The sequence below is a fragment of the Eulemur rufifrons genome, chromosome 7, assembly GCF_041146395.1.
Source record: "Eulemur rufifrons isolate Redbay chromosome 7, OSU_ERuf_1, whole genome shotgun sequence".
Classification (NCBI taxonomy): domain Eukaryota; kingdom Metazoa; phylum Chordata; class Mammalia; order Primates; family Lemuridae; genus Eulemur; species Eulemur rufifrons.
In genome coordinates, this window is record NC_090989.1 from 275,862,081 (window position 1) to 275,889,276 (window position 27,196).

Sequence of the window (27,196 nt, forward strand, 5' to 3'; positions counted from 1 at the left end):
ATGGGGATATTTGTCTTCTAAATTTTCTTTGAGCCAAACATAAAAAAAAAAAAATCACTTAAAAAATTTAAGGGGGGGATGACATCATTTCTTAGTAAGTGAGACATGAATAATGAAAAGTATTTCTAGCTGCCATTAAATCTGTGTATTACAACAGATGCTTTTTAAAAATCCAAAAATATTTCTCAATTTGCCAAGGGGTTTAGATACCCAGAAATGATATGTATCTGGCAGGTTGGAAGAGTGCTCTGATTAAAAATAACATTCTCAACAATTTATATTAATAGGTTATACTCTTAAAATTAGATGTTACATAAAGAGGCATCATGTTCAAAATACGTTCAAATACATGAATCTTAAGCCTCTGGTTAAGTCTCTGCTAGGTAAGTTGGGATTTAATAAATCTATTAATATGTTTTGGTTTATCTTACCTAGTTCAGATGCTGAGCCCAAAGATCACAGTGTGAACACTATTCAGTTATTTATTATTATATACCAAATATTTGGCCTAACATCCATGCACAGCGCCAAGTCCTACAGACTTGGACATGAAGCAGGCAAGAGTCTCTGACTTTCTGCCTGGGAAAGGGAGAGGATACATAAACAATGTATATGAAGTATTTAGGTTTTCTGATAGAAATATGGTAAAGGCAAAAGGGAGGTATTATCAAGTCTACCTGGGGGGTGTGAAAGGTGACATTTGAGCTGACTTATGAAAAATGAATCAGTATTTACTAGACAAAGAGGCTAGATAAGAATATTACAGGGATAAAAGCAATATGAAACATGAAATCATATAATTTACAAGGTTGATATGTGAGTAAATTATCTCTGACAAGCTCAATTTTCTTTACAAGGCAATCTCAATTATTTTATAAATACCTTTTCATTTCTACCCACCGGCCCCCCACCTGCTCTATGTGTAAGCCCACACACGTGCACACACACACACACACACACACATACTGGCCCACAGTCTGGGCTTCACGTTATACCATATTTGAAATCCAAAACTGACAAAAGTTACACAGTTTGAAATTATGATAGCCAGAGGAATCTTAATCCTACTACACTGCATATAAGTACTTTTAAAATGAAAGCTACCACAGTAATACAAAAATACCATATACAACCAAACGGGCTCATTTCCAAGGACAGTGGTATCCATTGCTAAATTTCTGAGGTTTTGAACATGGGAAGCTCAACATACAGATTTCACAACTAGAATAAAATAAAGAAAAATTAATTATTTGAAGCCCCTTTATCACCATTTAAAGAGTTTTTATATTCCTAGTACATTTTAAAACATAAATATTTAGGAACTGTTTCTGTATCTTTCTTTTTTTAGAACAGGGTCTCGCTCTGTCACCCAGGCTAGAATGCAGTGGGGTGATCATAGCTCACTGCTGCCTTGAATTCCTGGGCTCAAGCAATCCTCCCACCTCAGCCTCCCAAGTAGCTAGGACTACTGGCGTATGCCACCACGCTAGGCTTTTTTTTTTTTTTTTTTTTTTTTTTTTGTAGAATGAGGTCTTACTATGTTGCCCAGGCTGATCTCAAACTCCTGGGCTCAAACAATCCTCCCGCCTGAGCCTCCCAAGTGCTGGGATTACAGGTGTGAGCCACTACGTCTAGCCTGTATCTCTTCTTTGCCTGACAAAGTACTCTCTCTCACCTTCATGACTTCTCTAAATTTTGTTAACAAACAGCGTGGATTTAGAAAGGGAAGATTTTCTAAAATTCTTCCATGGATCGGTCTGAAATTCTAGAGGCAAAGGTTCTCGTACACAACCCTAACACCTGACAAAAAAAAAGGCATCAAAACAGGGTTACCCGGCTACCTTTAGTCTATCCCTAATAATAGTAGAGACAATATTAATTATCGATTATTACTAGATGTCAGATGTTATTCTAAACATTTCTCACATTTCAAATCACTACACCCTCAGAACAATCCTAGAAGGTCTTAACTGTGACTATCTCTAGTTTACAGGTCAGGAAATTAAATCTCAAAATGGTAAATTCCTGTAAATGGCAGAGCTAGGATTAAAACTCAAATAGTCTGGCTCCAAAGTCCATGCTCTTAATCACCACTATCATGCCTCTGCACTCTCGTTTCTGGAATCTTAACTGCTTAGCAATTAAGCCTGTATCACACCTCATATTATTCACTGGGCTCCTAATTTATCCTAGCTGCTAAGAGGGGTTTCTAACACTGGCTATAGCCATTACTATACTTGAAGAGTTCACAGATTGACAGAGACAGACATATAAACAATACAACATAAGGAGTGAATGTTCCAAAGTGCTCTCCAAGAGCTGAGGATAGAGTGTCTAATTCAGTTAGGGCAAGTTTCACAGAGAAGGTGATACAAGCAGTATGAACAGAAGTATACTGAGGTAGGAGTGGGGGGACAAAAGGGAGAAAAACATTCCAACCATGAAAACAGTTTGGGCAAAAATACGCAGGAGGGAAACAGCAAAGCATACTGGGAAATAGAGAGGTGTTCTATGACTGGGCTGGAGGTGGCAGGAGACTAGGCGAGAGGTTGGGACAAAGTCAGATTGTGATAAGACTTAAATCCAAGTTAAGAAATTTGGAGATCTTAAAGATGCCAGGGAACCATCAAGAGTTTTGACTAAAAAGGAAATGTTACGATTTGATTTAGGTTTTAGGTATCTCGAGCCATCTTAAGAAGGATAATGACTGCAGGGTCATTGGATTATAGGCCACTGGGAAGAGTCCATAGGAGAGAAGCTTAGAGTGTGAATGCAGAGGGAAACAGGAGAAACAGGATGAACAAGAGAGCAGTTTAAGAAGGATAATGAATAGGACTTGGTGACTACAAACTTGTACGTGCAAACAAAGAGCAAGAGGGACTGATTATATGAGGCTAAAGATAAGACAGAGACTACAGCTCGCAAAAGCAGACATAATCTACTCAGTTATAATCATTGCATAACTCACTAGAAACAAGACCGTCCGATAGTACTTACAGACACCTAAAATTTAGTGGGGCTTTTTGGGAGCCAGAATCAAACCAAAAGAATACTTCTCATAAAAATGTGTAAGTAAGGATTGCATAATTACCATTTCCCAGAGTCAGATTCAAATAAGTAGTAGTACAACATAGCTGTATAGCTTGGCATGCTTTCAGACAGAATGGCTCAAAAAGAATGTGTCTTTTTAATGAGTTCCTTCTATATAACTGTAACAGCTGGGGAGTGACCAAATTGGGAAGAAACCTTCAACTTAAAAGAAGAGTTTTAAGTCAGAAAATGTCTCAGTTTTTCAACTGAGTTCCACTAAATGTTTAAGGTTGAAATACATTTTCATTAAGAAGCCAGTTTAATCCTATCCCATTCTTAAATTCACACTTTTCTGGAAACGGGAAAAAACTCAGGATATGGATATTACAGAATAGCACCTCTTACATAGAAAGCGGTTTTTCTTCGGCAAACACTTCAAAAAGCACTTTGACATTTGTCCAAGATGATAAAGTTGACTTGTAACAAAACAGGGAAAAATAAGAGGCAACACCTGATAGATTATTTTTTACCCATCCATGAATCATTTAAAGTAGCCAATCATCAACCAAGGGACACTTTAAAATATATACAAAGAATCAGATGTTCAATCTGGGATGCATCTATACATTTGCAATCAATGAATCTTCTAGAAATCTGTAATACAGTCCACAAAAACAGCTACAATCGGTGGCAATCGTGGATACTGATGTGCCACTTCAAGAAAGCTGCTTCAGCAGGGTGCTTTGTTGCTATCATGCTAACAATTGGCTCCCAAGTCTTAGGATCTGAAGATATTGAGAGTTTGTACCTGTGGATGAGAAAATTACATTTCCATCTATGATTCTAGACTGCCAAGTTACTAAGAAATATGGAAAGCGACCTTTTTGAGCAAGAGGTTGAAAAACCCAAGAATCAACAGTGAATCTTGGACAAGCACGCATCTAAAACAAGCCTAAAAGACAACCTTCTTTAAGGACAGCTCCAAGACTTTCTGCCTGGGTTTCTCTATACCATTCGTTAACTTTACTAACTTCTTTGGCGTCACATGACAAAGAACAAGAAATTGCAGGAAAGTGATCATGGAGGCACTACCATCCCAAGGTCCTAGTTTTCAGAGACATTCCCAATTTCAGGTGTTCTGACTATGCCATTGGTCCACAAACCATCAAAACACCCTAAGACATGCATTACACCTATAGCCTAGTAGACAGTGATTTGCTTCAAAAAGAGAGATGAAATATTTCCTCTCTCTTCCTCTTTACCTGGTACAATAACATCTGGCTCAAAGTCTGAAGATAGCATACTTAATCAATCTCACTCAATGCACAAAATCAAACCTCATCTCCCAAACTGTTTCTGCCACCAAAATCAGACATGAAGGGAAAAAAATCAGAAAATATATCTTCACTTGTAACTGTACACTGGTCTCTTGAAGAGCAGGTTGCGGAGCCATTTTAAAATGGGATACATTTGACCCTTATATAGGCAAACCCTTTGGATGAGACTCAAATTCATAAATTCTGTTCCACGGTATACAGTGACATAAAAAGTTTCAAGATCAAAGATGACCTCACCATTTGTGGATAGGCTATATGAGTAAGTTGGAAGCATGGCAGCACCCACTTTGGAGAAGAATGGAAAAAAGAAGAAAGCTGAATAGTTTCCAAGAGAAATGGGATACACCCAAGTCCAATGCCATTCTTTGTGAGCTCGGTGAATACAAACCCAAAATCTCAATTCCAATTTGAAGATCTACGGCTAAAACAAATTACTATAGAAAAACTGGGAGAAACTTTATGGAATGAATGTCACATTTTATACAGATTTGGCACACTGCTGCTTATGTTTCCCTGCCTAATAAGGATGGAGAAAAAAACAAATATTATGTTACACTTTGTATAAATATTAAATGTTTGCATGTTATACAATGTCGGTACAATGAGGCTTCCTTTCATAGTAACAAAAAAATTTAAGAGCTATGGATTATATCTGCAATTTTCTTACTAAATAGTATTCTTTCTATGAATCAGGGTATGAACAAGTTTCACAGTAGAAATGTTTTGTCTCTGGCTAATCAAAATTTAGGAGAAAATAACATGAAAGTTTTCATACACAAGAGCTCAACCAAAAGATTGAGATAATCATCAACAAACAAGTGGTATGTCCTGTTTAAATATTATCTCTATTGTCTTTCTAATCAGAATCTTCCAATTGATTTACATAGGTTATATTGTGAGTATGAGCTTAAGAAATGTTTTCTTTTAGAGCATACCTCAAGCATGAACAGATGAAAACTCCATATTTAAGCAATTACATGTAATTCAGAAATGCCAATTTCCATCACAATTAGCCTGAGTTATGCAACATATTTTTGTTCCTTTTTAGTATATAGTTGATATATGTTTTTATAATTTGTTTAACTGCCTATAGTGAAATTTTGAAATCACATAGGCAATATAAAACCATAAGAGAAAGGGCACCTTTTTATTTTTCCCAATGTACCATGTTTCTACATTGCTTATGGAGCTTGTACAAGAAACACTGTTAGTTTCTATATAAAGATTTCCATAAAGTTTTTACAGTTTCTATAAATGCATAAAGATTGTTGGTTTCATTATAACCTGTTTCAGTGCCAGTGGAAAGAAAAATTACCTGCAACTCTAAACAGCAATCTACATATACAGGGGTGGATAAGTATGCTCAGACCTTTCTTTCAGAGCTCTAAGACACTCACTGTATTCCATCAAAAAATACATGAGCACACTGGAGAAGCAACTTCTAGCACACTCAACTCTAATTGCCACTCTTAGAACAAACGGGCTATAAACAGTACAATTGCAAGAACAAATTATTATATTAATTCTACCTGTTTTGGTACTAGAAGTAATCATATTATAACACTAATATTTTTAAAATGGTATATGCAATACCCTATTATACTTGACACATTATAAGACTATTTATGGAAATCTTCTCTCTGATGAGTTACTATATCCTTATTCTAAACTAACCCATACTATACATAATTACTAAAGGCTCCTGGGTTTTTTGTTTGTTTGTTTGTTTGTTTAGCGTCGGGGGAGGGTTCTGGTAAGGACCGGAAAACGTGCTAGACAAATTCTAAAACAGCTGTAACACTTGGCTCCTGTTTTTTAATCTGAAAAATTATATAATGTTTTGAAGTCAAAAATGGGATTTTGATGACAGTGGTGACCATAGTTTGCTAACATGTTAATTAAACTACCCTCTTTTCCCTTAATTCAATTAGTATTCATTAAAACTGCACTAATCACAATAAGTAAAGTTTTACCAATTATTTCCATAATTATGAATGAACACAGTAAACACAGTAGAATAATTATTAATCCACTTAATTAACTACAAGACTATTTTCAGCAGGGAAGGATATTCATGTTTTTCTTATTTTTAATGTCTGATTGACATGTTGATATCTTTGAGAAACCATTTCTAGAAAGGAAAGAAATATTAGGTCATTAAATATAAAATGTCCAATTGTGAATCAAGAGTTTAGTTATTATATCTCAAATAAGAAGCAGTACAATTAATCGAAGTATGCGCCTAAACTATCAACACAGTTTTTGCCATCTTAACAGTAGCTTGCTTATGCCAGCAGCAAAGCAGCCTGGAGAATGAGTGGTGATGAAATCACAAAAGGTGTTTTCCACAGCTTGTTGAGAATTGAGTATTTCTCCTTGCAAGAAGTGGTCCGAAGCCTGGAAGAATTGATAGTCAGTTGGTGCAAGGTCTGGTGAATACAGTGGATGACAGAGAGTTTCCAAGTCCAGCCTCTGTAGTTTGAGCAGCATTGTTCGGATGACATTGTCTTGCAAGAGGACTGGCCTGTCTCTGTTGACCAGTCTCAGCTACTTACTGGCAAGTATCCTTATCATTTCATTCACCTGGTTGCAGTAGACATCCGCTGTCGTTGACTGACCAGGTTTCATGAAGCTGTAATGGATAATATCAGCACTAGACCACCAAACAGACACCATTAGCTTTTTTTTGATGAATATTCCGTTTTGGACTGTGTTTTGGCACTTCATCTTTATCCAACCATTGTGCTGAATGTTTGCGACTGTCAAAAAGAATCCATTGGCCAGGTGCGGTGGCTCACGCCTGTAATCCTAGCACTCTGGGAGGCCGAGGCAGGAGGATCGCTCAAGGCCAGGAGTTCGAGACCAGTCTGAGCAAGAGGGAGACCCCATGTCTACCAAAAATAGAAAGAAATTATATGGACAACTAAAGATATATATAGAAAAAATTAGCTGGGCATGGTGGCACATGCCTGTAATCCCAGCTACTCGGGAGGCTGAGGCAGGAGGATTGCTTGAGCCCAGGAGTTTGAGGTTGCTGTGAGCTAGGCTGATGCCACGGCACTCTAGCCAGGGCAACAGAGTGAGACTCTGCCTCAAGAAAAAAAAAAAAGAATCCATTTTCATCTCACATAACAATACAGTGTAGCAATAGTTCACCTTTACGTCATGATAGCAAAGAAAGGTAAGCTTCAAGACAATTTCTCTTCTGATGCTCGTTTAGTTCACATGGAACCCATCTATCCAGCTTCTTTACCTTGCCAGTTTGTTTCAAATGGTCCAATATTGTTGGAACAGTAACGTCAAACTTTCCTGCTAATTCACATGTCAGTTGAGATGGATTCACTTCCACTACAGCTTGGAGCTCATCATTATCCACCTTGGTCTCAGGTCGCCCACATGGCTCATTTTCAAGATTAAAATCACCAGAACAGAACTTCTCAAACCATCGATGTACTATGCGTTCATTAGCCACATCCTTCCCAAACACTTTGTTGATATTTCAAGCTGTCCGCGCAGCATCGGTTCCATGACGGAACTCATATTCGAAAATAACACGAATTTTTGACTTATTCATGGTTTCACAAAAATTGCTCTAAAAAAAACTTGAAAGATAATCACAAGCCAAACCATGTGTTTGAAAGACTGAAGATGTACCTTCACAATAAAAATAAAGTAAGAAACGTCAAAGTGAAATGTCAGAGAATTCAACTGTCAAACTTTGTACTTAAGGAAATTAGACATTTCATATTTAATAACCTAAACATTATCATGCTTATATCCTTCCTTAACAAAATTTTTCTATGACGCAGACTTTTATTAAGAGCCATATTACCTAGAGTTATATAGCAAGAGATTGAAAAGAATCTAGTCTAAGCTACCCAAACCTATAGTAACTCAAAAATTATATCTGTAATTTAGTAACCTTAACCCTAAAAAGAAATTTTAGACTATTTCATATTATACTTAGGAGATATATAATTTAAGAAAATTTTATAAGTTAGCTATTAAAAGGTCTTTCAAAAATACAGATTCAAGTCAAGGTCCTAAGCTAGCATTTAAACTAGCTAAACATTAAACAAAAGCAGATGAATAATATGAACCCTGAAAAGACCTTGTTTTTGCCTTTTTTGTTGTTTTTTTTTTTTCTTTTAAAAAATATAGGCATTGCATGTCTTTCAGGAATTAACAAAGCCTGTGTTTTCAGGTTTAAAGATAGCAGGCTTACCAGATTTTTAAATGAAATATTGAGTGCTACAGTGATTTAATGGTTTTAAACCATAGATGTCATTGTGGTCTGAGGGTGTCACAGACAACTTAAGGAGGAAAAAAAATGGGGCACAGAGAAATCACTTTGTCAGTAATTACAATCAAGAGTCCTAAAATGTGGCTCAGGCTGCTCATTACTTCTTCCTTCTGTATCAAGACCCTTATTTACATTTCAGATTACATTTTTTATGAAACAGTAAGATCTATCAGAGCTGAGAGGACTGAAATAATGAGGGGAAAACATTTTAATAAAACGTGTTGGGTCTGCATTACTTCCGTGACAGAAAGAAAGGCTTCTTCTGTAGTGATGGATCATTTATTCTGCTTCTAAACGAGAAGCAAAAAGATGAAACTGATGAACTTTTACTGCCCATTTGTCTTTAGCAGACAATTAAGACAGAGAAGATCAAAATGGATTATCATACCACGCAGACAACTGGCCCAACAGTAATACATCTCCGGGACCACAGATTTGTAACTCTCTTTTATCCCTCCCCTTTCTTCTTACTTCTTTTTCCACTCTAAAGGCAGTGCTAGCTTTGTGGCTCAAGGAGAGCCAAAAGGCTGGTCATCATTATTCAGTCACAGATGTCAATCTAACCTCCCTTTTTTCTCAGTTTCTAAAGCAGTGAGCCACAATAATTTGTGACAGATTCTTTTACTGTAAGGTACAAAGAACACACAGAATAAAACATCTAGCAGCAGCAAGCGTCTCTGATCAAGTGTGCTGGTACATGGGAAATACACTATATGTAAAAACAAGCACTGGTAGTTTAGGCGAATGAGAAGAAAAACTTGGAGGGAATTTTTGTGTGTGTGCGCGAGCACACGCGCACATGTGTGGTAATAAGTGCATCTCAGATATTCCTTATGGATTACAACATAAATGTTTTAATACTAGAAATGTTGTCTAGATTAAGTGCATACTCCGCTTTTAAGGTTTGTATGTAACAGAAATATTTCTAAGACTTCCTTTATAATAGGTACATTATAGGAAAAAATAATTTGGTTTAATCTAACAAATGCAAAGAAGAAAAATACAAGATTAGGACCTAAATGATAAAAAGTTAAATAGGAAACATGCAGTTCTCATTTTCTTTACCAGTAGATACAACTCTCAAATAAATTTCTGGGAATTTAGAGGTATGTGTCCAAAAACAAAGCAGATCCTTCATTAATCATTTCTTGAGTTATATGAAGTGAAAAAGGGAAATAATTTGTGTCAAGTCAGAAGAGATGCTAAATCAGGCAGAGATGCCTACAGTCTTATAAGTCTACCTCTAGCCCCTAAATATCATTCTCCAAATTTCAAAACTATGTCTCTGATCTAAACAAAGAAAACAAATACCACTATCATATGTGTACCTTTAAAATAACTAAAGCTATCATTACTGTTTAGGTTCATATTATCATTTTAATTATTTCAGTTTCAATATATGAAATACTTGTAAAGCCATCCATTAACCAAACTAAAGAGAAGTTCATAACATAATATCTGTCAGTAAACCAGCTCCATATGCAATGATGGAATTAATAATAGTCTATATTTCTCTCCGTACACACATATGCATGTACATGTATGCATACATACACACACATATATGCTCTCCTCAAACACACAAACGTACATGTGCACTCAGAGAAATAAACCTGGAAAGATAAACACCAAATTGTTACAGTGATTATCTCTGAGTAGCAAAATAACAGATGATTTGTAGTTTCTTTCATTTTTAAAAAATTTATCCTTGCTTTACCTATGTTTTCTACATTTTTTTGTCATGAACATGTTACCCACTCAGTTTTTAAAAGTTACCCTAACAAAGAAATCATGTTGTTCAAAAACTTTCAGATATAGTAGGAAACTATGTTTAAAGGAATAGACCCAGATGGTAACTATGTCATTTTAAGTTTTCTCCTACAGAATTCTCTCTCACTGGGTAATTCAGATCATGGGGCCACAAAGGTTATTATTTACCTAGACACAAGATTTTAGAACAATAAATTTGTTGTTTTTTTTTTTTTTTTTTTTTTGTTGAGACAGAGTCTCACTTTGTTGCCCAGGCTAGAGTGAGTGCCGTGGCGTCAGCTTAGCTCACAGCAACCTCAAACTCCTGGGCTTAAGCGATCCTACTGCCTCAGCCTCCCGAGCAGCTGGGACTACAGGCATGCGCCACTATGCCCGGCTAATTTTTTCTATATAGATTTTTAGGTGTCCATATAATGTCTTTCTATTTTTAGTAGAGACGGGGTCTCGCTCAGGCTGGTCTCGAACTCTTGACCTTGAGCAATCCACCCGCCTCGGCCTCCCAGAGTGCTAGGATTACAGGCGTGAGCCACCGCGCCCGGCCAAGAACAATAAATTTGTTAAAAGCAATAACCTCCAGTGTATTCTAAACAATACTTTAAGATCTTCTACCCTATAGGTATTGTTTAAAGAAAAAAAATCATTAATGAAAAGATCCTATAATCTGTGGATTGTGTAGTTTAAATCCAAAGGGCTCAATCCCATAGTAATTTAAGGCAAAATAAAAATTTAACTCTCCTGATAGAACATGAAGGGGTAGAGTAGGAAGATTCTAGTATTTTTTAAAATCTGATTTAAAAGTCTTGAGATCAGACACAAAGCAAACCATATCAGTTCTCTTGTGTTCTTGTACCATAAAATTTCATTACAAAGCATTTCATTATAGTGATTATCCAGTTATATTCCTGGTCACATTATGTCTCCTTTATTCATAAAGATGTATCAGATACTTTACTCTCTATACAAGAGGCCACACTGCAAAGGTGTTACTACCACTGTAGTGGGTATTGCTATTCCATTTTACTTAATCCTGATTCAAAGATTTTTAATAGAAAAAATTAAATGGATGTACTTCAGAAACATGCTTTTTTCGCGTACAATATCCCACATGTGAAAGGTTTTATAAAATTGTCTTATTCAGTGTAACCAAGGATGTTTTTATTTCAAAACTGCTTTAAAAAGTACACCAAATTACATATTTGAACTAAAAATGTAAGGTGCCTAAAATAAGCTACAAAACATCTCCAATATTTCTCAAGATAGAAACTGGAATCCTGAATGTATAACCTAGAACTAATTATAAAGAAGAGAGCAACATCAGAACTTCAGCACTGTTTTGTGAGTAAAATAGTTCCTTCCACGCCATCCTATGCTTGCAGAATGCCCGAAATTTGAGATGGCAGAACCAACTGGCCAACCTCAACTTTCACTGCCGTCATCAGAACCACCCTCACCCTAAAGACCATCCCAGCATATGTATCTTCTCCTTTCAGTATTACCATAACACATAGTTCATTATCTATTTCAAATTCCAGGAAATGTTATAAACTTACTTCCTCCTTCCTTTTTTTATTACACTGCTTCTTGCCTGCTTAAACAGCATTAAAAAAAAAAAAAATCAAAAGTTTACAGGCAATGCAAAAAGGATTTCCTAACGAACTGCAGACTGTAACACACCTCAAAGTAAGAAGCAAAATTTGTGACAGGTTTTCTTCCTTACTTTCTGCATTTTACCCCCCAAGGTAACACCCCAAATCTAGCACCAATATTTCCAATCCTAATCCAATATGTTTTACTTTTTGTCTTTGGTTCCTAATTACTGCTTTTCTTCCCTTCTAAAAATTCATTTATCTCTTTCAGTAAAAAGAACAGTAATAATATGTTGAACAACTCTGAAATAAATTTTGTCATGTAAAAAATTAATTACGCATTCCGAACCTGGTCACTGTAGTCCTCCGGGAATTGCCTCTGCACCTCAGGATCTGTAAATAATTGACAGATAATATTAATTGGCTTTGGATTAGTGAGCAAGCAGAGGATCACACATTAATATTTGATCAGAAGATGATAGCAGCCCTGGCAGGGGATCCAAGGGGGGCAGCTGAGGCTGCTATGTTGATGAGCACAAGGAAGGACTCGGCAAGGCACTCCCATTACCCTCCTCCAGAAATATAAAAAAGAAAAATTTTAAAGACCTGATGCTACTGTTAACTTTAGACTATTACCTAATGCAAAAATCTTGCCAGCTGCAAATTGCCTTCAATATATTTTTCCAGAGAAAATGAGTCTTAAACCTGCTTGACTTTTCTTCTCTAATCAGAAACCTCCTTTTCATAGTTACAGATGTGTGCTTGATAAACCACCTTCAGCAGCAGTTTCACACTGGGGAGAGAGGGGGAGAGAGGGAAGAATTCTTCCAAGGAACAAACGCAAAACTCACCGCTTTTACAAATAAAATATATCCTTCCCTAAATGCTTATGAATTCTCTGAAAATGCAGATAAAACTAGACAAAGTTTTCTTCAAAACAGAATCAATGCTTTGGGTTTGTCGGTGTAAACAAAATATATGAGAAATTATATTTCATCTGATATATTTAGACTTGCTCAGAAACTATAAAAATACAAAGGTGAAAATACCTTTCATGACCATCTATTTAAAATGGAATTACTAAAGGGACCGCTTTATTCTTCAATTATAACTGCAAGATAATCCAATGCCATCTTCTCTAAGTCAATACAGAAGTGAACTAATTAAAACCTATTAGCACTTCACTTACTATTGATTACAAAAACATTCAACCTCTTCTAATAAGAAAAAGATTTGAGTCCTCAGAGACACATTAAGGGGAGTGATCAGAATAATATCTATTTGAGAAATCATGTATCAATTCAAAAGGCTTATGGAAAAGCACAGTATATGAGGGTCTCTCCTCTAACAATGATCACAACATATACTATTTACTTTTCATAGCTATCTTTAAAAACCACATTAAAACATTAATTTACTTCTCTGTGCAAGCGAATCCATGTAAAAGTTAAAATTCTCCAAATCACAATACAGAAATGCAGTTCATTGTTCTTTCGTGAAGAATCAAGAAGAGAAAATACTAAGGACCTATTCCCATATTACATTTAAATCCTAGAAATACCAGTTTTCAAGTCATTAAAGCCCACGGATGTTACTCACTAAAACCCAAGGCTAGCCAACAAAAGCAGGAATATTGAAAAGGTCATACCGAAAGTAGTGCTTCCCAAAATGGGTAGTGCAAAAAAGGTGAAACTATCTGCAAACCAGTTTAGCTCTTGAGGTGTCTTCTGGTTGGCTTAAAAACTGGGGATCAATTTCTTTCTTCACCCTCATCTTCAGCTACTGGGAAGGGACCAATGATGGATCTAGACTGTGACTAGTAGAATTCTGGAGTAATGTCCCCGCAGTACCAATTCAGGGCTGCCTGGTGGGCCAAAGGAAGAAGCTGCTGCCTGTATTTGGCCTGAGGAAAAAAAACCACATAAGGACTCAGCCCTGGGAGACAGAGGCCAGAGGGTGCCAACAGCGTGGCAGGAAAAGTACTAGGCCTACAGAGAAGAATGTGCCAGCAGGATACAAAGGGGGGCAGCCTGTTGCCCAACAAATCTCTGAAAGTATGCAATGGGGTCGGGAGGGTAAAGGGGGAGTGAAGGAAGGGAAACAAGGGAGCCAGAAAAAAAGAGGGCAGTGGCTATAATTCCTAAAACATATATAAATAACTTAAAATTTGGCCCAGAGACCAAAAACATGCAACTCTAAGCCACTGAGGGACATAAAAAAACAGAGGTTGGGAAACCCACAAAATCACCTAAGGCTTATTCTTTTTCTTCCAATTGACACATGGTTAATATTTATTCTTCAACTAGAAAACTTCATACAGAAATAACTCACATATAATTCTTTAATATCATGCCCTCTTTCTTGCAGTAGTTTGTGTTGCTTGGGAAGCATCGCACTGATGAAAATAAAACCAAAGACTATTTTTCTATTGCCATTTTGTGAAGGGATAAGGGTCAGAAACCAAAATCTGTAGTATATTCTTCAATTAAAAAAAAATAAGTTTCTTATACATAGGTGAGAGAAGGTTCTTAAATCTCTTTAGTTTATTGTATTAATAAGAAATCATATTATAATAAAATATATTTTAAAAATATATTTCATTCACATATACAATATAAAATTGAAAAAGAGAAGGAAAATGGATGAAAAAAAAAAATCAACCTATCTTAACCCACTGAGGGTAAAGATGACCATGGGAATGCCAAGATGGAGGCCATTCAAAACCATATCATCCTAAACTGCCTCTATGGTAGGCAACTTAAACACCGGCAACTAAATTCCTTCAACTGTCCTTAGGCTATCCTTAAAATGAGATTCCCAGATTTTAACAGAATAATGTTCCAAGATAATACATGCATTATGATTTATTATGATTGAAGCATAAAACTTAATTGCTTTTCGTTAAGGCCCCTAATGTTTACAAAAAATAAACTTCATGGGTCCTTAACATTCTTTAAAGCAAGACAGTACTTAAAAAAAGAAAAAAAAAAAAAAACAAGAAAAAAGCAATGCTTTTTTAAAACCAAAGTCCAACCTATAAAGTTACATTCAATTAGCTCAAAGATCCAGTCTGATAGTTAAAAATTATGAAAGCCATTTTATAAAAATTAACACAAAAACTGCAAATAATGTTTGAATTTTCTTAAACTGTCTATTTTATACAGGAGGTTGAAATCTTCTTTTTTCACATTGAGTCAATCACTATGCCATAATGTCACCAAAATATCGACATTGGAAACATCTGAGTTAAAAAGGTCCAAATACAATCTGCTTTTCTCAAGCAACACAACACCCGCCTTACTAACAGTTTCAGCATGGCACATGTACAAAATCTAGCACCCTGCAGTTAAGCAAACCGCCTTTAAATTTTCTGTCTGGCAGCAATCCACTTGCGTGTCTGTATGTTTTTACAAGTACTCTATGTATTTCATTGCGTCAGCTGCATTTCTTTGAGTTTTAAATGGTCTGGGAACATTTTATAAAATGTTCTATATCTTTATATGGAAAATAACATACACTGGAAAACTGTGCATCGGTCTAATATTTATATATCTATTTCATTATCCACCATCCAGTGCTATAATTGCTAATGTTCCAAAACACCTTCTCACATTCATAAGCTCACCACCAAATGCAGTGTCACCAAACAGCTAACTTTCAACACAAAAAAATCTGCAGATAAGAGTCCTACCATGGAAAAAAGTAACATAATTTGCTTAGGCAATTGGCAGTCAGAATAGAGTTATCGGCATATGTCAAGTTTTTCACTAACAATTGCCCCTCTGACAGAAAATTAAGAGCATAATACAGTGGGACATAGCACACTCTTTTTTCCTTATCCTCCTCTTTCAGCAACTTTCTCCTGATTTAAGTAATAGAGCCTTACAAACTTAAAAATCAATTTCATCATCTCCCAGGAAAATATTTTAACAAAAAAAATTGTATTTGAAATATCTTGCCAACAATACGTATAGTTCAAAAGAGTCCACATATCTCTTAACCAACCAAATAGGCCCAAAAGAGGCAGTGAGTCCTCAAATGACATTTCACATCATGTCAATGTGATGTCCCAGCACCATGGCTCTCTAAGAGGCTGTCTCCACAGAAACACGTGTGCACCACTTTCTCTGAAGACCACAAGAAGCATTTCTGTATTTAAAATAGTCATTTCTCAGTATAGGACCCCCAACAACACATTCTCATCCAGGCACAGAACATGACCATATTTAAAAGGCTATGTCTCCTCAGCAGGAAAACATTGATCTCCAAAACAAACGTCATACTTTTCTTTTCTTTTTTTAAAGAAAGGCTAATTTTCTTCAATCTCAACAGTCTATGTTTTCTAGTCTTCTACTATACATACTTTTAAATCTTTAAGATATACCAGACTGCCACAGGATGTTTAATTAATAGAATAAGAGTGTGGGCAAGACTTAGTGGAAAGGTGCTATAAATTATTTTACACAGGCTCCAAAACCTTGAGTTCTGCCTTAGGCTTAAAGTTCCTAGAAAACGTGGTAGACAGATCTTTTACAACAGAAATGCAAAATAATTCATAAAAGTACTGTGGTTATGTATGAGGGCTCATTTGTACATCAGTAACTAGTATGTCTGTACACACACACATACACACACAATCTTACCAAATTATTTTCCTGTTTCCCTGTCACACCAATGACTCCATTTGAAGAGTCAAAGTGTGACATATTTTTAAACTGATTATTAAAAAATACACTGACTTCATTTTGCATGAAACGCATAACAACTGCGTGCGTACTAACCAAATGTCATTATCTTCTATATCTGGAGCTCTTTTAGGTAATTTAAGAGAAACTGCAAATGTAGCAGTTAACACGGGACTCTACACTGCTTTCACTTTTAAAATGCTAGGTATCAAGGCAGAAAACATTACATTTAATGCCTACTGAATTCATACAATCATTATCTCTAGGATATTTTAGTCAATGAGAGATAAAATATTAAACAAATTTAAAGCTTACAATTACAAAATCAGCCCTTTAAAAAGCGGGACTTTAACATTAGCTATAAACGATATAATCTCATTGTTTAATTTCATGGAGTTTAAGATACTATCTTTTTCTCCCCACAACCATAAATGTTAATCCAAGCTGTAATCAGATTTAATTTTCCAGATGAGAAGATGGGAATATGCTGCAAACGGGATAATAGTCCACTACACTGCTCTTTCACTAATGATGTTTTCAAAATTTGCACACTAAACATGTAGACTCTCAGAAAATAGTCTAACAAGTTGTACATTTTGAGGACTGAGTCTTTCCCAAAACACACTGAGAAATAAGGTTTCTTTTAATCTTCAGGAAGAAAATTTAATTTTTTGCATAATACAGAATTAAAGTTTCTTGATAGTATGATTGCAAACTGGACTAAGCTAAATAAAAAGCTTCAAAGATACTATCAAACCTATTAAAGCTACAAAAATTCAGCTGCATTTACTTTATATTGTAAAATACCCGAATCATTAGTTTAGCAATTTAACTGAACATAATTATTCTAGTAAATTACTAAAATTTACTTATTAAAAATACATTTTTGAAAGAACATTGCAAATGTTTTACATAGTTAAAAAAAACACCAACATGTTTTCCTTTGCCTTGACAATGAAACAAAAAGGTTTATGTTGTCTTTCCTTTTAAATTTTTTTTAAACTAAAGATTACTCTTTCCAAAAAAATTACTGATTCTAAAATGCAGATTTGACCCTAAAATTTCAAAGGACTCTGATTCACAAATTGGGAGGAAAAATCATTTCGAAGTACTTTAAATGAACATTCATATGGTTTCCACGTACAAATAAAATTTGTTACTTTTAAAACAATATATTCCAGGTACTAACTTTTTGTTCTTAAACAGTCTTCTGACTGTAAGACAGAAAAACTTTGAGTCATCACAATTTTTAACCATGAATCTATTCTAGTGTTTTCCCTCAACACTGGCATTTAAAATATAATCAAATACAATTTCAAGCAGCCAGGCTGGTAACATAGGCACACTTGACCATCAACACCTGTAACAAAACAAATAGCATTATTCAAGGAAGGAGAGCAAAACCCACCTCAGTGTGGCAAGCCATGGAGCCATTCATATGGCACATTCCTCCTCAGACTAACATATTCTGCCTTTCAGACATATCCTCCTCCGATGTGACTATTTATGCATAAACAGCAGACACTGACCTATTGTTTTCAGTTGTTGAAGTTATGAATGTAGTACAGTTACCAATTAAGTGAATCAACAAGTCCTAAATGCATCAGCTGTTCTACAAATAATGAGTCCATTGACATTACACAGTAAAATCTAGGGAGTCTCATCTTTCTTACTAGAGAATGCTGATAGATTTTAACCAGCACATGCCACTACTTACTGATAATTTGAAGCATTTTTCATAACTAACTTCATCTACAAAAGGAATAGCAGTCTGATCCTAAAGCAAACTTATGCCACATAAATTCCAAAAATCAAACATAAGTGAAATTATAAAGGGAGCTTTAAAATGGAAAAGCAAGGGTAGGGTGTGCTGGAGGGGAAAAAAAAGGTCAGAAGAATATGCTTATTTACACTTACCTTTTTCCCCAGTGAATATCTTAGTTTTCAACTTTAATTATTATTTAACTATTTAGGGTTTTTTTTTTAATTAGTTCAAACTTTGGAACTAATTCCTAAAATCTGTCAAATTGATAGATAATACAGATGAAGATTTTTTTTTAATGATTATAACCTCAGGCTTCTATGTAATTTTTCTATGAGTTAGGTTCATTTTATCCCACCTTTTTGAATGAGTAACCTTAAGTGTCACATTTTTATGCCAATGTGAATAATTAATTTAGACTTAGCCTAAATGACAGCTGTGCCCTTTATGTACTACAAACGTGACATCACTGCATATGGCTTTCACAAATAGATATATCACATCTGTCAAATTTAGTGAAAAGAGATAATTATTTACTCAAATATAAAAACTATTGATGGAATACCCACTATTTGCCAAACGCTGTGATAGACATTTTATATAAAATTTCTGATTTTCCCTTTGTAACAAAGCTATGCTATTGGGACTATCAATTCTATCATAAAGAAAGCAATAGGTTATCACTTGTCCAAAGTTAGAAAATTAGCATTCATTCATGGTACAAATGCTCTGATGGGACTGGCCCCATTGATGAATAAGCCATGGTCCCCACCCTCCAGAAGTTCACAGTATAACTAACCCTAATGGAGAACACAGAGAATTAAACAAGCAGTTACCATGGGGGCTTGGTAAGTGCTACGCTAGGGATTAGCACAGGGGCAGCTGGCCTTGTCTTACAGGGGACAGAAAAGGCTTCCAGGAAGAAGTGACAGAGCCAGGGGTAGAGTCCAGGACTAGATCAAGGCTCATCTCATGACACAACATGCCACTTCTGAACAGTATACAGTGAATGGGTATTTTGTGAGGCCAAGTCTCATGTTTTAGTTTTGTCTCCTACAAAATGTCTTGCATATTATCAATACCTAACAAATATTTTGGGCATAAAAGAACAAAATAAACCCATTAAATACCCTGTGTCTCTCCAAGTAGATAAAAGGCCAATTTTAAAACATCCAGTTGAAAACAAGCCTTTGAATGCTATTAAGCTTCCTAAAGATCACATTGGCATGTAGTAAGCACACAATAAATATTAGTTGTTGTTATATTATTAACCCCAATGGAGAAATAAGCAAGTACTGTAAATTAGATGGCTACAGATGTATAGGTGTGCCTCAAATTGGAAATACATGTGTTCCTGAAATAAACTTTTATAAACCCAATTAAAATTTTCCCATTGCCCTCTATTGCTTACTTAGAAATCTTATAACTTTATCAGAAACCAATTTTCTCTACATTGTCAGTGGCTCCAAAATCCTTAAGCTACAGTTTATTTGCCTCCTGGCATCTGTTTTGCTAATGATCTGTAAACATCAAATACACTAGGGACTCTCCCAGATTTTACAGAAACCCTGAGGTAAATCTGTATAAACTGAAGGACCTTTCTGCTAATTCCTTTGCTTTCTAAATTTGCACACGAGATTTCAGAAACAAAGTCTCACTAAACATTTTTTGTAGTAACAATTATAATACTACCAGCCACCACTTATTCAATGCCTGGATATACCAGTCATTGTCATGAGTGGCTTAATTTGTTACATTATTTAATCCTAACAACGCTGCTAGGTAAGTAGATGTATCCCTATTTTATAAATAAGAAAAGTGAGGTTCCCTATAAACAAATTCATAGAGTTAAGTAACAAAGCTGGGATTTCAGCCTGGATCCATCAGACTCCAAAGGAAACCAACACTGGCTTTCCCTTTGGCTTTATTTATTTACATCCTCCTGTTGATCTGTCTTCTAGTCATTATTGTGACTCAACAATAAGAATACATCTGGACAAATAACTGAAACATGTTGTCGTAAAACAGGCCTTAGCAGATTATGAATGAGAGGTTTCCAATTTCTTTATTTATATTCCTTTGCCAACTTCAGGATATAAATAAAATGGCTCCAAAGTAACTAGCACTCAGTTCAACTAGTAAATACAATATTTAAAAGACAAATTCTTATTAAAAACAGAATAATTTTGAAGGCTAGAGATTACCCTTGCATCATCCATGAAAAAAATCATGTACTAAACAAACAGTGAATAAAAACAGAGAAAATGTTTTCCTACTTAAGAAAATGTGTTTCCAAGTACCTCTGAACCATACGGAGAAGCCCAATGGTAAGAGCAAACTAGTGCATACACGACGGATAAAGCTGGCACCTCTGCAGGGGAAACACACTAAGCCTGTCAACCAGAAGATTTCCTTTTACCAAAACTGTGCCTCTCCCCCACCGGGAACAAGCCACTGCGCCTAGCCCTTACATGCACCACTGGAGAAACAGTGCCTAATCTATATTACTTTTTTAAATCGTGGTAAAATATACATAACATAAAATTTACCATTTTGACCCTCTAAGCGTACAGTGCTGCGGCATTAAGTGTATTCACGTGGTTGTTCCACAACCACCTTCCATCTCCAGACATTTTTCATCTTCCCCAGGTGAAACTCTGAACCCATTAAACACCAACTTTTCATTACCCCCTTCTCCCAGCCCCCAGCACCGTTCTACTTTCTGTTTTTATTAATTTGATGACTCCAGGTACCTTATATGACGAATCATACAATATTCGTCCTTTCATGACTAGCTCCTTTCAGTTAGCGTAATGTCTTGAAGGTTATTCATGATGTAGCATGCATCAGAATTTCCTTTTTACAGATGAATAATATCCCATTGTATGTATACACCATATTGTTTATCCATTATTCCATCAATGGATACTTGGGTTACTTACACATTTTGGCTATTTTGAATAAAGCTGTTATGAACATCGGTACACAAATATCTGTCCAAGTCTCTGCTTTTTCTTCTTTTGAGTATATATCCACAAGTCAAACTGTTGGATCATCTGGTCATTCTATGTAAATTTTTTTTTTTTGAGGACCTATACCACTTTTAATGTTTCAAGACCTTTATGTTGCAAAGCTATTGTAACAGCCTAGAATCCTTAGCCTAGCCATTAAGACCAACCCACCCAGTTTCATCTCTTTCTTAAATATGAATCCCTAAATCCAGCCAGCCTAATCAATTCAGTTTCCCACAAAACTTGACATGCTCAGCTCATCTTTCTCCTCTTCCCACTATCTAAATCAGACCCTTTCAAAAGATGCACTCAAGCATCACAATTTATAAATGTGGCCAATTGTATATTCTTATATGAATTAACAGTCAGTTGCAACCACACTGGCACTTTTAAAAAAAATTTAAAAGACAATGGTGTCCTCCATCAAAAGTGCAATGAATTTTAAATGAGTGTGCCAAACGAAGAACAAAATTGTCACACTCACATGCATTGCTCCCCAACTCATGAATCTCTTACTTGCTTTGGCACTCACAGCCAGCCAGCAGCAAAATTCTCATCCTCTTCTCTATAAGTTCCCTTAACGTGCTTACTCCAACCAAAAGCTGGCTTCCTCTGGGGTCCTCCAACGGTGGATGTTTCTTCTCTGCCCCTCCTCCCATTGGCCCAGAGGTGGTATAAGTGACTTCTGTTCCTTGTTGCCACTGCCAGACCATTTTCCCTCCTTATTCTCCAAAACCCCAGAGTTTGACCTCAGGTTACCAGACTATACTCCCATGTTCTAATCCCAGGGTTACTCCTTATCCCTTGAACGTGTAGCTCATAGTGCACTGTCACTCACTCTGACATTGCTCCCACCACAGTCTTGTCAGTTGCACTGTTCACACAGAGATGATCCGTCCAAATCCCTGAACTCTTGATTCCTTGGCCTCTTCTCCCCCAACAATCTCACCCTCTACCCAACCTCAGCTACTCATTCCCATGGTCATACCCTAAACTCTACCATGTTCAATAACTGAACCCCCCTCACTAATCACAAATTGAAAGCATCTTGGTCTCCAAGCATGACCCACCTCTGCTCTTTCTAGTTCATTCCCTGTAGTACTCTACTTTCTTCTACCCCACAGGGATGTACACTCTGTCAATCTTTTCACTGCCCTTCATCTGCATCAGGTCTACACTATCCTCCTTACACAGCTTAAATTCTATTATAGCCGCTTCTTCACACACATCCTCAGCTCCCTTGGGCCTCTCTTTGTCACCCTCACTTGGCAAAACCCCAATCCTTGCTAAATCCAACTGTCTACCCGCACCCCTGTAGCCAACCATGGCTGGAGAAAAATACAACTATGCTGACTAATCTCACTTTAAATTCATGATTATTAACTGCAAATGAGCTTTAATATGACTCAGTAATTATACCACATTTTCCTTCATTTATTCACTCTCTCTCTCCTCAAACCTCCAACCTTCTCCAACCTCAATTGCTACTAATTACCTAATTTGCCACTTCACTGAGAGAAGAGAGCAATCAGAAGAGAATCCTATCACCCATCTCCTCTGCCCCCCTCCTATGACAGGTGCCCCTTGAGAAGACCCCTTGTCCACTTGTAAAGGAGGATCCCATCCCTCTCACCAACTCAGTCACAGCTCCACCAACTCTCCCATTGTGTTTACTTTGCCTCTCTATTGGCTCTTTCCCATCAGCATACAAACACAATTATTTCTGCAATTTTTTTAAGAGGTCAAGTCCATTGTAACATGAGGTCATTTTTTTAAAAGGAAGGTTAAGCCCACTCCTCAACAGCCACCACCCCATTTCTCTCATTCTCTTTATAGCCAAATTCTTTGAGTGTCTATACTCACTGTCACCAATTCGTCTCCTCCCACTTTATTGGACTCATGGCAGTCAAGCTTGTCTCTGAAACTACTCGTGTACCAATGGCCACAGCAACGGCCTTCTTTACTGCTAACATCAATTATCAATCCTGAGTCTTGACCTGTGAGCCCCATTTTACACCCATGATTGCTTCCACCTCCCTGAATCACTTTCTTTCTTCATGTGGCTTCCAGAGCAGCCCACTCTCCTGCCTCGCTGGCTTCTCCTCAAGCTCTTGATGATCTCTTCCTGTTGAAGGGCCCCAGAGTTTGGTACTTGGACTTCCTCACATTTCTTTCTCAAAGCCCTCCTTTGCTGGTCTTTTTCAGTCTCCTCACTTCAAATACAAATATGCACTGTCAACTTTAAATGCATTTATCCAGCTCAGATCTCTTCCAACTCCTCATTTATCTAGCTGTCTGCTCAACATCTCTGCTTGACATCTCAAATTTAACATGTCCAGAACTGAACTCCTGATCTTTCTCTCACATCTCAGATCCAATGTTTCAGCCAATCCTGTCAACTAAATCTTCAAAATACATTCAAATTCTAACCATTTCTCTCCATCTCCACCACTACCGCCCTGGTGTAAGCCACCATCATTTTCTACCTGGACTACTACAGTATCCTCCTAACAGGTTTCCCTGCTTCTGCCTCCAGTTCCCTCTAGTATGTTCTCAAAACAGCAGCCACAAGAATCCTGGAAAACTCAAGTCAGGGTCTCCTCTAAAATGTTCTCCCTTCACCAGTGACTCTCTGACCTCACTTCCTACTATATTCTCCTCTCCTAACTCTGTTCCAACCTCACTGGTCTACCTGCTGCTCTGCAAACATGCACGTCATGCTTCAACTTCATGGCCTGTGCCCTGGATGTTCACTCTGTCCAATAAATATCAAGGAATGAGGCATGTTGCTGTCAGCTTTTTATTAGGTCTTTATTCACAAGTTAGTTTCCCAATGTGGTCTTCTGCAACCACCTTATTTAAAATCATAATTTCCTTATCCTCACCATTCCTTATTCCCTTTTCCTGTGTTATTTTTCTCCTTAGAGCATTTCACCATCCAAAATATTATATACAAGTTGATTTTCCTTTTTCCAAAATGCTGTGGACCAGAAGTGTTTCAGATTGTAGATTTTGTCGGATTTTGGAATATTTCATATACATAATAAGATATCTCGAGGGTGGGACCCAAGTCTAAACAGAAAATTCATTTATGTTTCATATATACCTTATGCACATAGCCTGAAGGTAATTTTATACAATCTTTTCAATAATTTTGTGCACAAAACAAAGTTTGTATACACTGAACCATCAGAAAGCAAAGGTGTCACTGTCTTAGCCATCATATGGATAATCTGTGGTTGTCTGGTATCACCATCATTCCTCACTTCGAATTTATATGCTACTGATAAGCAATCATTTATACTTATTCACACTTAAGTACCTAACAATAAAAAACATGAGATACCATCAATACAATGAAAAAATAATATGTTCAGGGTAACTTGTGGCATGATGTCGGCACTCAGAAAGTTTTAGATTTTGGAGCACTTTGGATATCAGATTTGCATGTTAGGGATGCTCAAGCTGTACTTACTTACCTGTTTTCCCTACTGAAATGTACGCTTTATGAAGGCAGGGATTTTTGCCTGTTTTGTTCACTACTATATCCCCAGCATCTGGAATAGGGCCTAGCACATATATACTGAATGAATGAAAACAGGAAGAAAGGAAGAAGGTGAGCAAAAATTCAAATGCTCCTTTTGGCAAATAATTTTGTGACATGTATCAAAAGCATTATAAATGTCCACACTCTACACACTAGTGATTCCACATCTCAAAATCTATCTCAAGGAAATCATCTGAAATGTAAGGAATTTTTTAGTGTTTACTTCAAGCACCATTTCAAAAATTAGAAGGCGAATATTATTTAATAATAAGCAAGTGACACAGTATTTATTTACATCACCATTAAAATTAGGTGGTGTCTGTAATAACATAGGGAATACTAGTATCATTGCATTATGAAAAATTAACTCAAAATAGAATACAAAGATTTATGACACTGCAATAGTAATTATTATTTTTTGAATGTTTTAAAACAAGACTAACAGTTAACCTACCCAAATGTCTAGCCATGAGTCTCTGAGTTGTAGGATTATTGGTAATTTTTTGGCCTTATTTTCTGAATTATCTACATTTTTTTAACAAGGTTCATAATTTTTTTTTAAATGAACTTTGTACATAAAGAAACATGCTCCTGGGAAATTAGATTTAAGTGACACACAACAGCTTATAGCGTCCCATCTGCCTCTTCCAGGAATCCATCTCTGACGTCAGCCCACACTGACTGGTCTCCTCTCTAAGCTTCTGCAACATTTACTATTTTGGCAGCATAAATTATTAAGCACCTGATTATGCACCTAATCATTTCTTATCTTAGATGGTTACTTCCTTAAGTACTTATCTACCCAGTAAGTAAAATAAGTCACTCCCAAGACTAGAACCCATGCATGTCTCCTTACCATCTGTGCTCTCCCCATAGATAAAGGCACCACAGCATACAAGCGGGGTACCCAGCGCAAAGTAGGTCACCTTCCACACAGGCTTGACGAATTTTTCCCAGGGTAGATTAATTTAGGGGTAGTTCTAGCCAAGTCTCCCCTAAAAGACTTTATAAAATGCCTATTCTGTGTCACACTGTGATAGGCATAGACCATACCATGTCACTTAAGTTTCACAACTCTTTGACTCTACAAAGTAAATATTGTTATCCCCAGATGACCAGGAAATATAAAATCACTGGCTCGTAATCACACCAATGGTAAATACAAAAGCCAACATTTAAACTCACAGATTTGACTCTAAAACCTATATTCTAATTATTGTGCTTATACGGCAGAAGTTGTCAAACTTTAGCATGCATCAAAATCACATGATGGGCTTGATTCAGTTTCTGTCTCAGGAGGTCTCAGGTAGTGCTCAATAATTTGAATTTCCAACAGGTTTTCAGGTGATGTTGATTCTACTGATTTGCAGACTACACTTTGACAATTACTGTTATACAGACTTGATTAAAAAAAAACTAGCAATAGGAATCCACACATCAAAGTTTCCTAGAAAAGGTTAGACATCAGCCGGGCACGGTGGCTCATGCCCATAATCCTAGCACTCTGGGAGGCTAATGCAGAAGGATCCCTTGAAGTCAGGAGTTCAAGACCAAACTGAGCAAGAGCAAGACCCAGTCTCTACTAAAGACAGAAAAAATTAACTGGGTATGGTGATGCACACCTGTAGTCCCAGTTACTCGGGAGGCTGAGGCAGGAGGATCACCGGAGTGTGAGATTGCTGTGAGCTAGGCTGATGCCATGGCACTCTAGCCCAGATGACAGAGAGAGACTCTGTCTCAAAAGAAAAGAAAAGAAAAGAAAAGAAAAGAAAAGAAAAGAAAAGAAAAGAAAAGAAAAGAAAAGAAAAGGGGGGGGAGGGGAGGAGAGACATCTTTAATTCTTTTTTTTTTTGTTTTTGTTTTTGTTTTTTTTTTGAGACAGAGTCTCACTCTGTTGCCCGGGCTAGAGTGAGTGCCGTGGCATCAGTCTAGCTCACAGCAACCTCAAACTCCTGGGCTTAAGCGATCCTACTGCCTCAGCCTCCCGAGTAGCTGGGACTACAGGCATGCACCACCATGCCCGGCTAATTTTTTGTATATATATATTTTAGTTGTCCATATAATTTCTTTCTATTTTTAGTAGAGACGGGGTCTCACTCTTGCTCAGGCTGGTCTCGAACTCCTGACCTCGAGCGATCCACCCGCCTCGGCCTCCCAGAGTGCTA

The 27,196-nt window shown here is 36.6% G+C and overlaps 1 protein-coding gene and 1 non-coding gene across 12 annotated transcripts in view; both read right to left on the reverse strand.

Annotated features, from left to right (window-relative positions):
• The window catches only part of DENND1A (DENN domain containing 1A), a 499,384-nt gene that overhangs the window by 358,470 nt on the left and 113,718 nt on the right, over positions 1 to 27,196 (reverse strand). For 10 of the 11 annotated variants that reach the window (XM_069476762.1, XM_069476766.1, XM_069476760.1 and 7 more), the window contains one exon: positions 12,376 to 12,419. The exons of the other annotated variant lie outside the window; for it this stretch is intronic. In XM_069476762.1, coding sequence (XP_069332863.1) covers positions 12,376 to 12,419 — 44 coding nt within the window. The remainder of the gene's footprint in view (positions 1 to 12,375; positions 12,420 to 27,196) is intronic. 11 annotated transcript variants of the gene reach the window in all.
• On the reverse strand, positions 6,111 to 6,170 carry LOC138388941 (U7 small nuclear RNA). The gene has a single exon (XR_011234394.1). It is a non-coding gene; the product is annotated as a U7 small nuclear RNA (small nuclear RNA).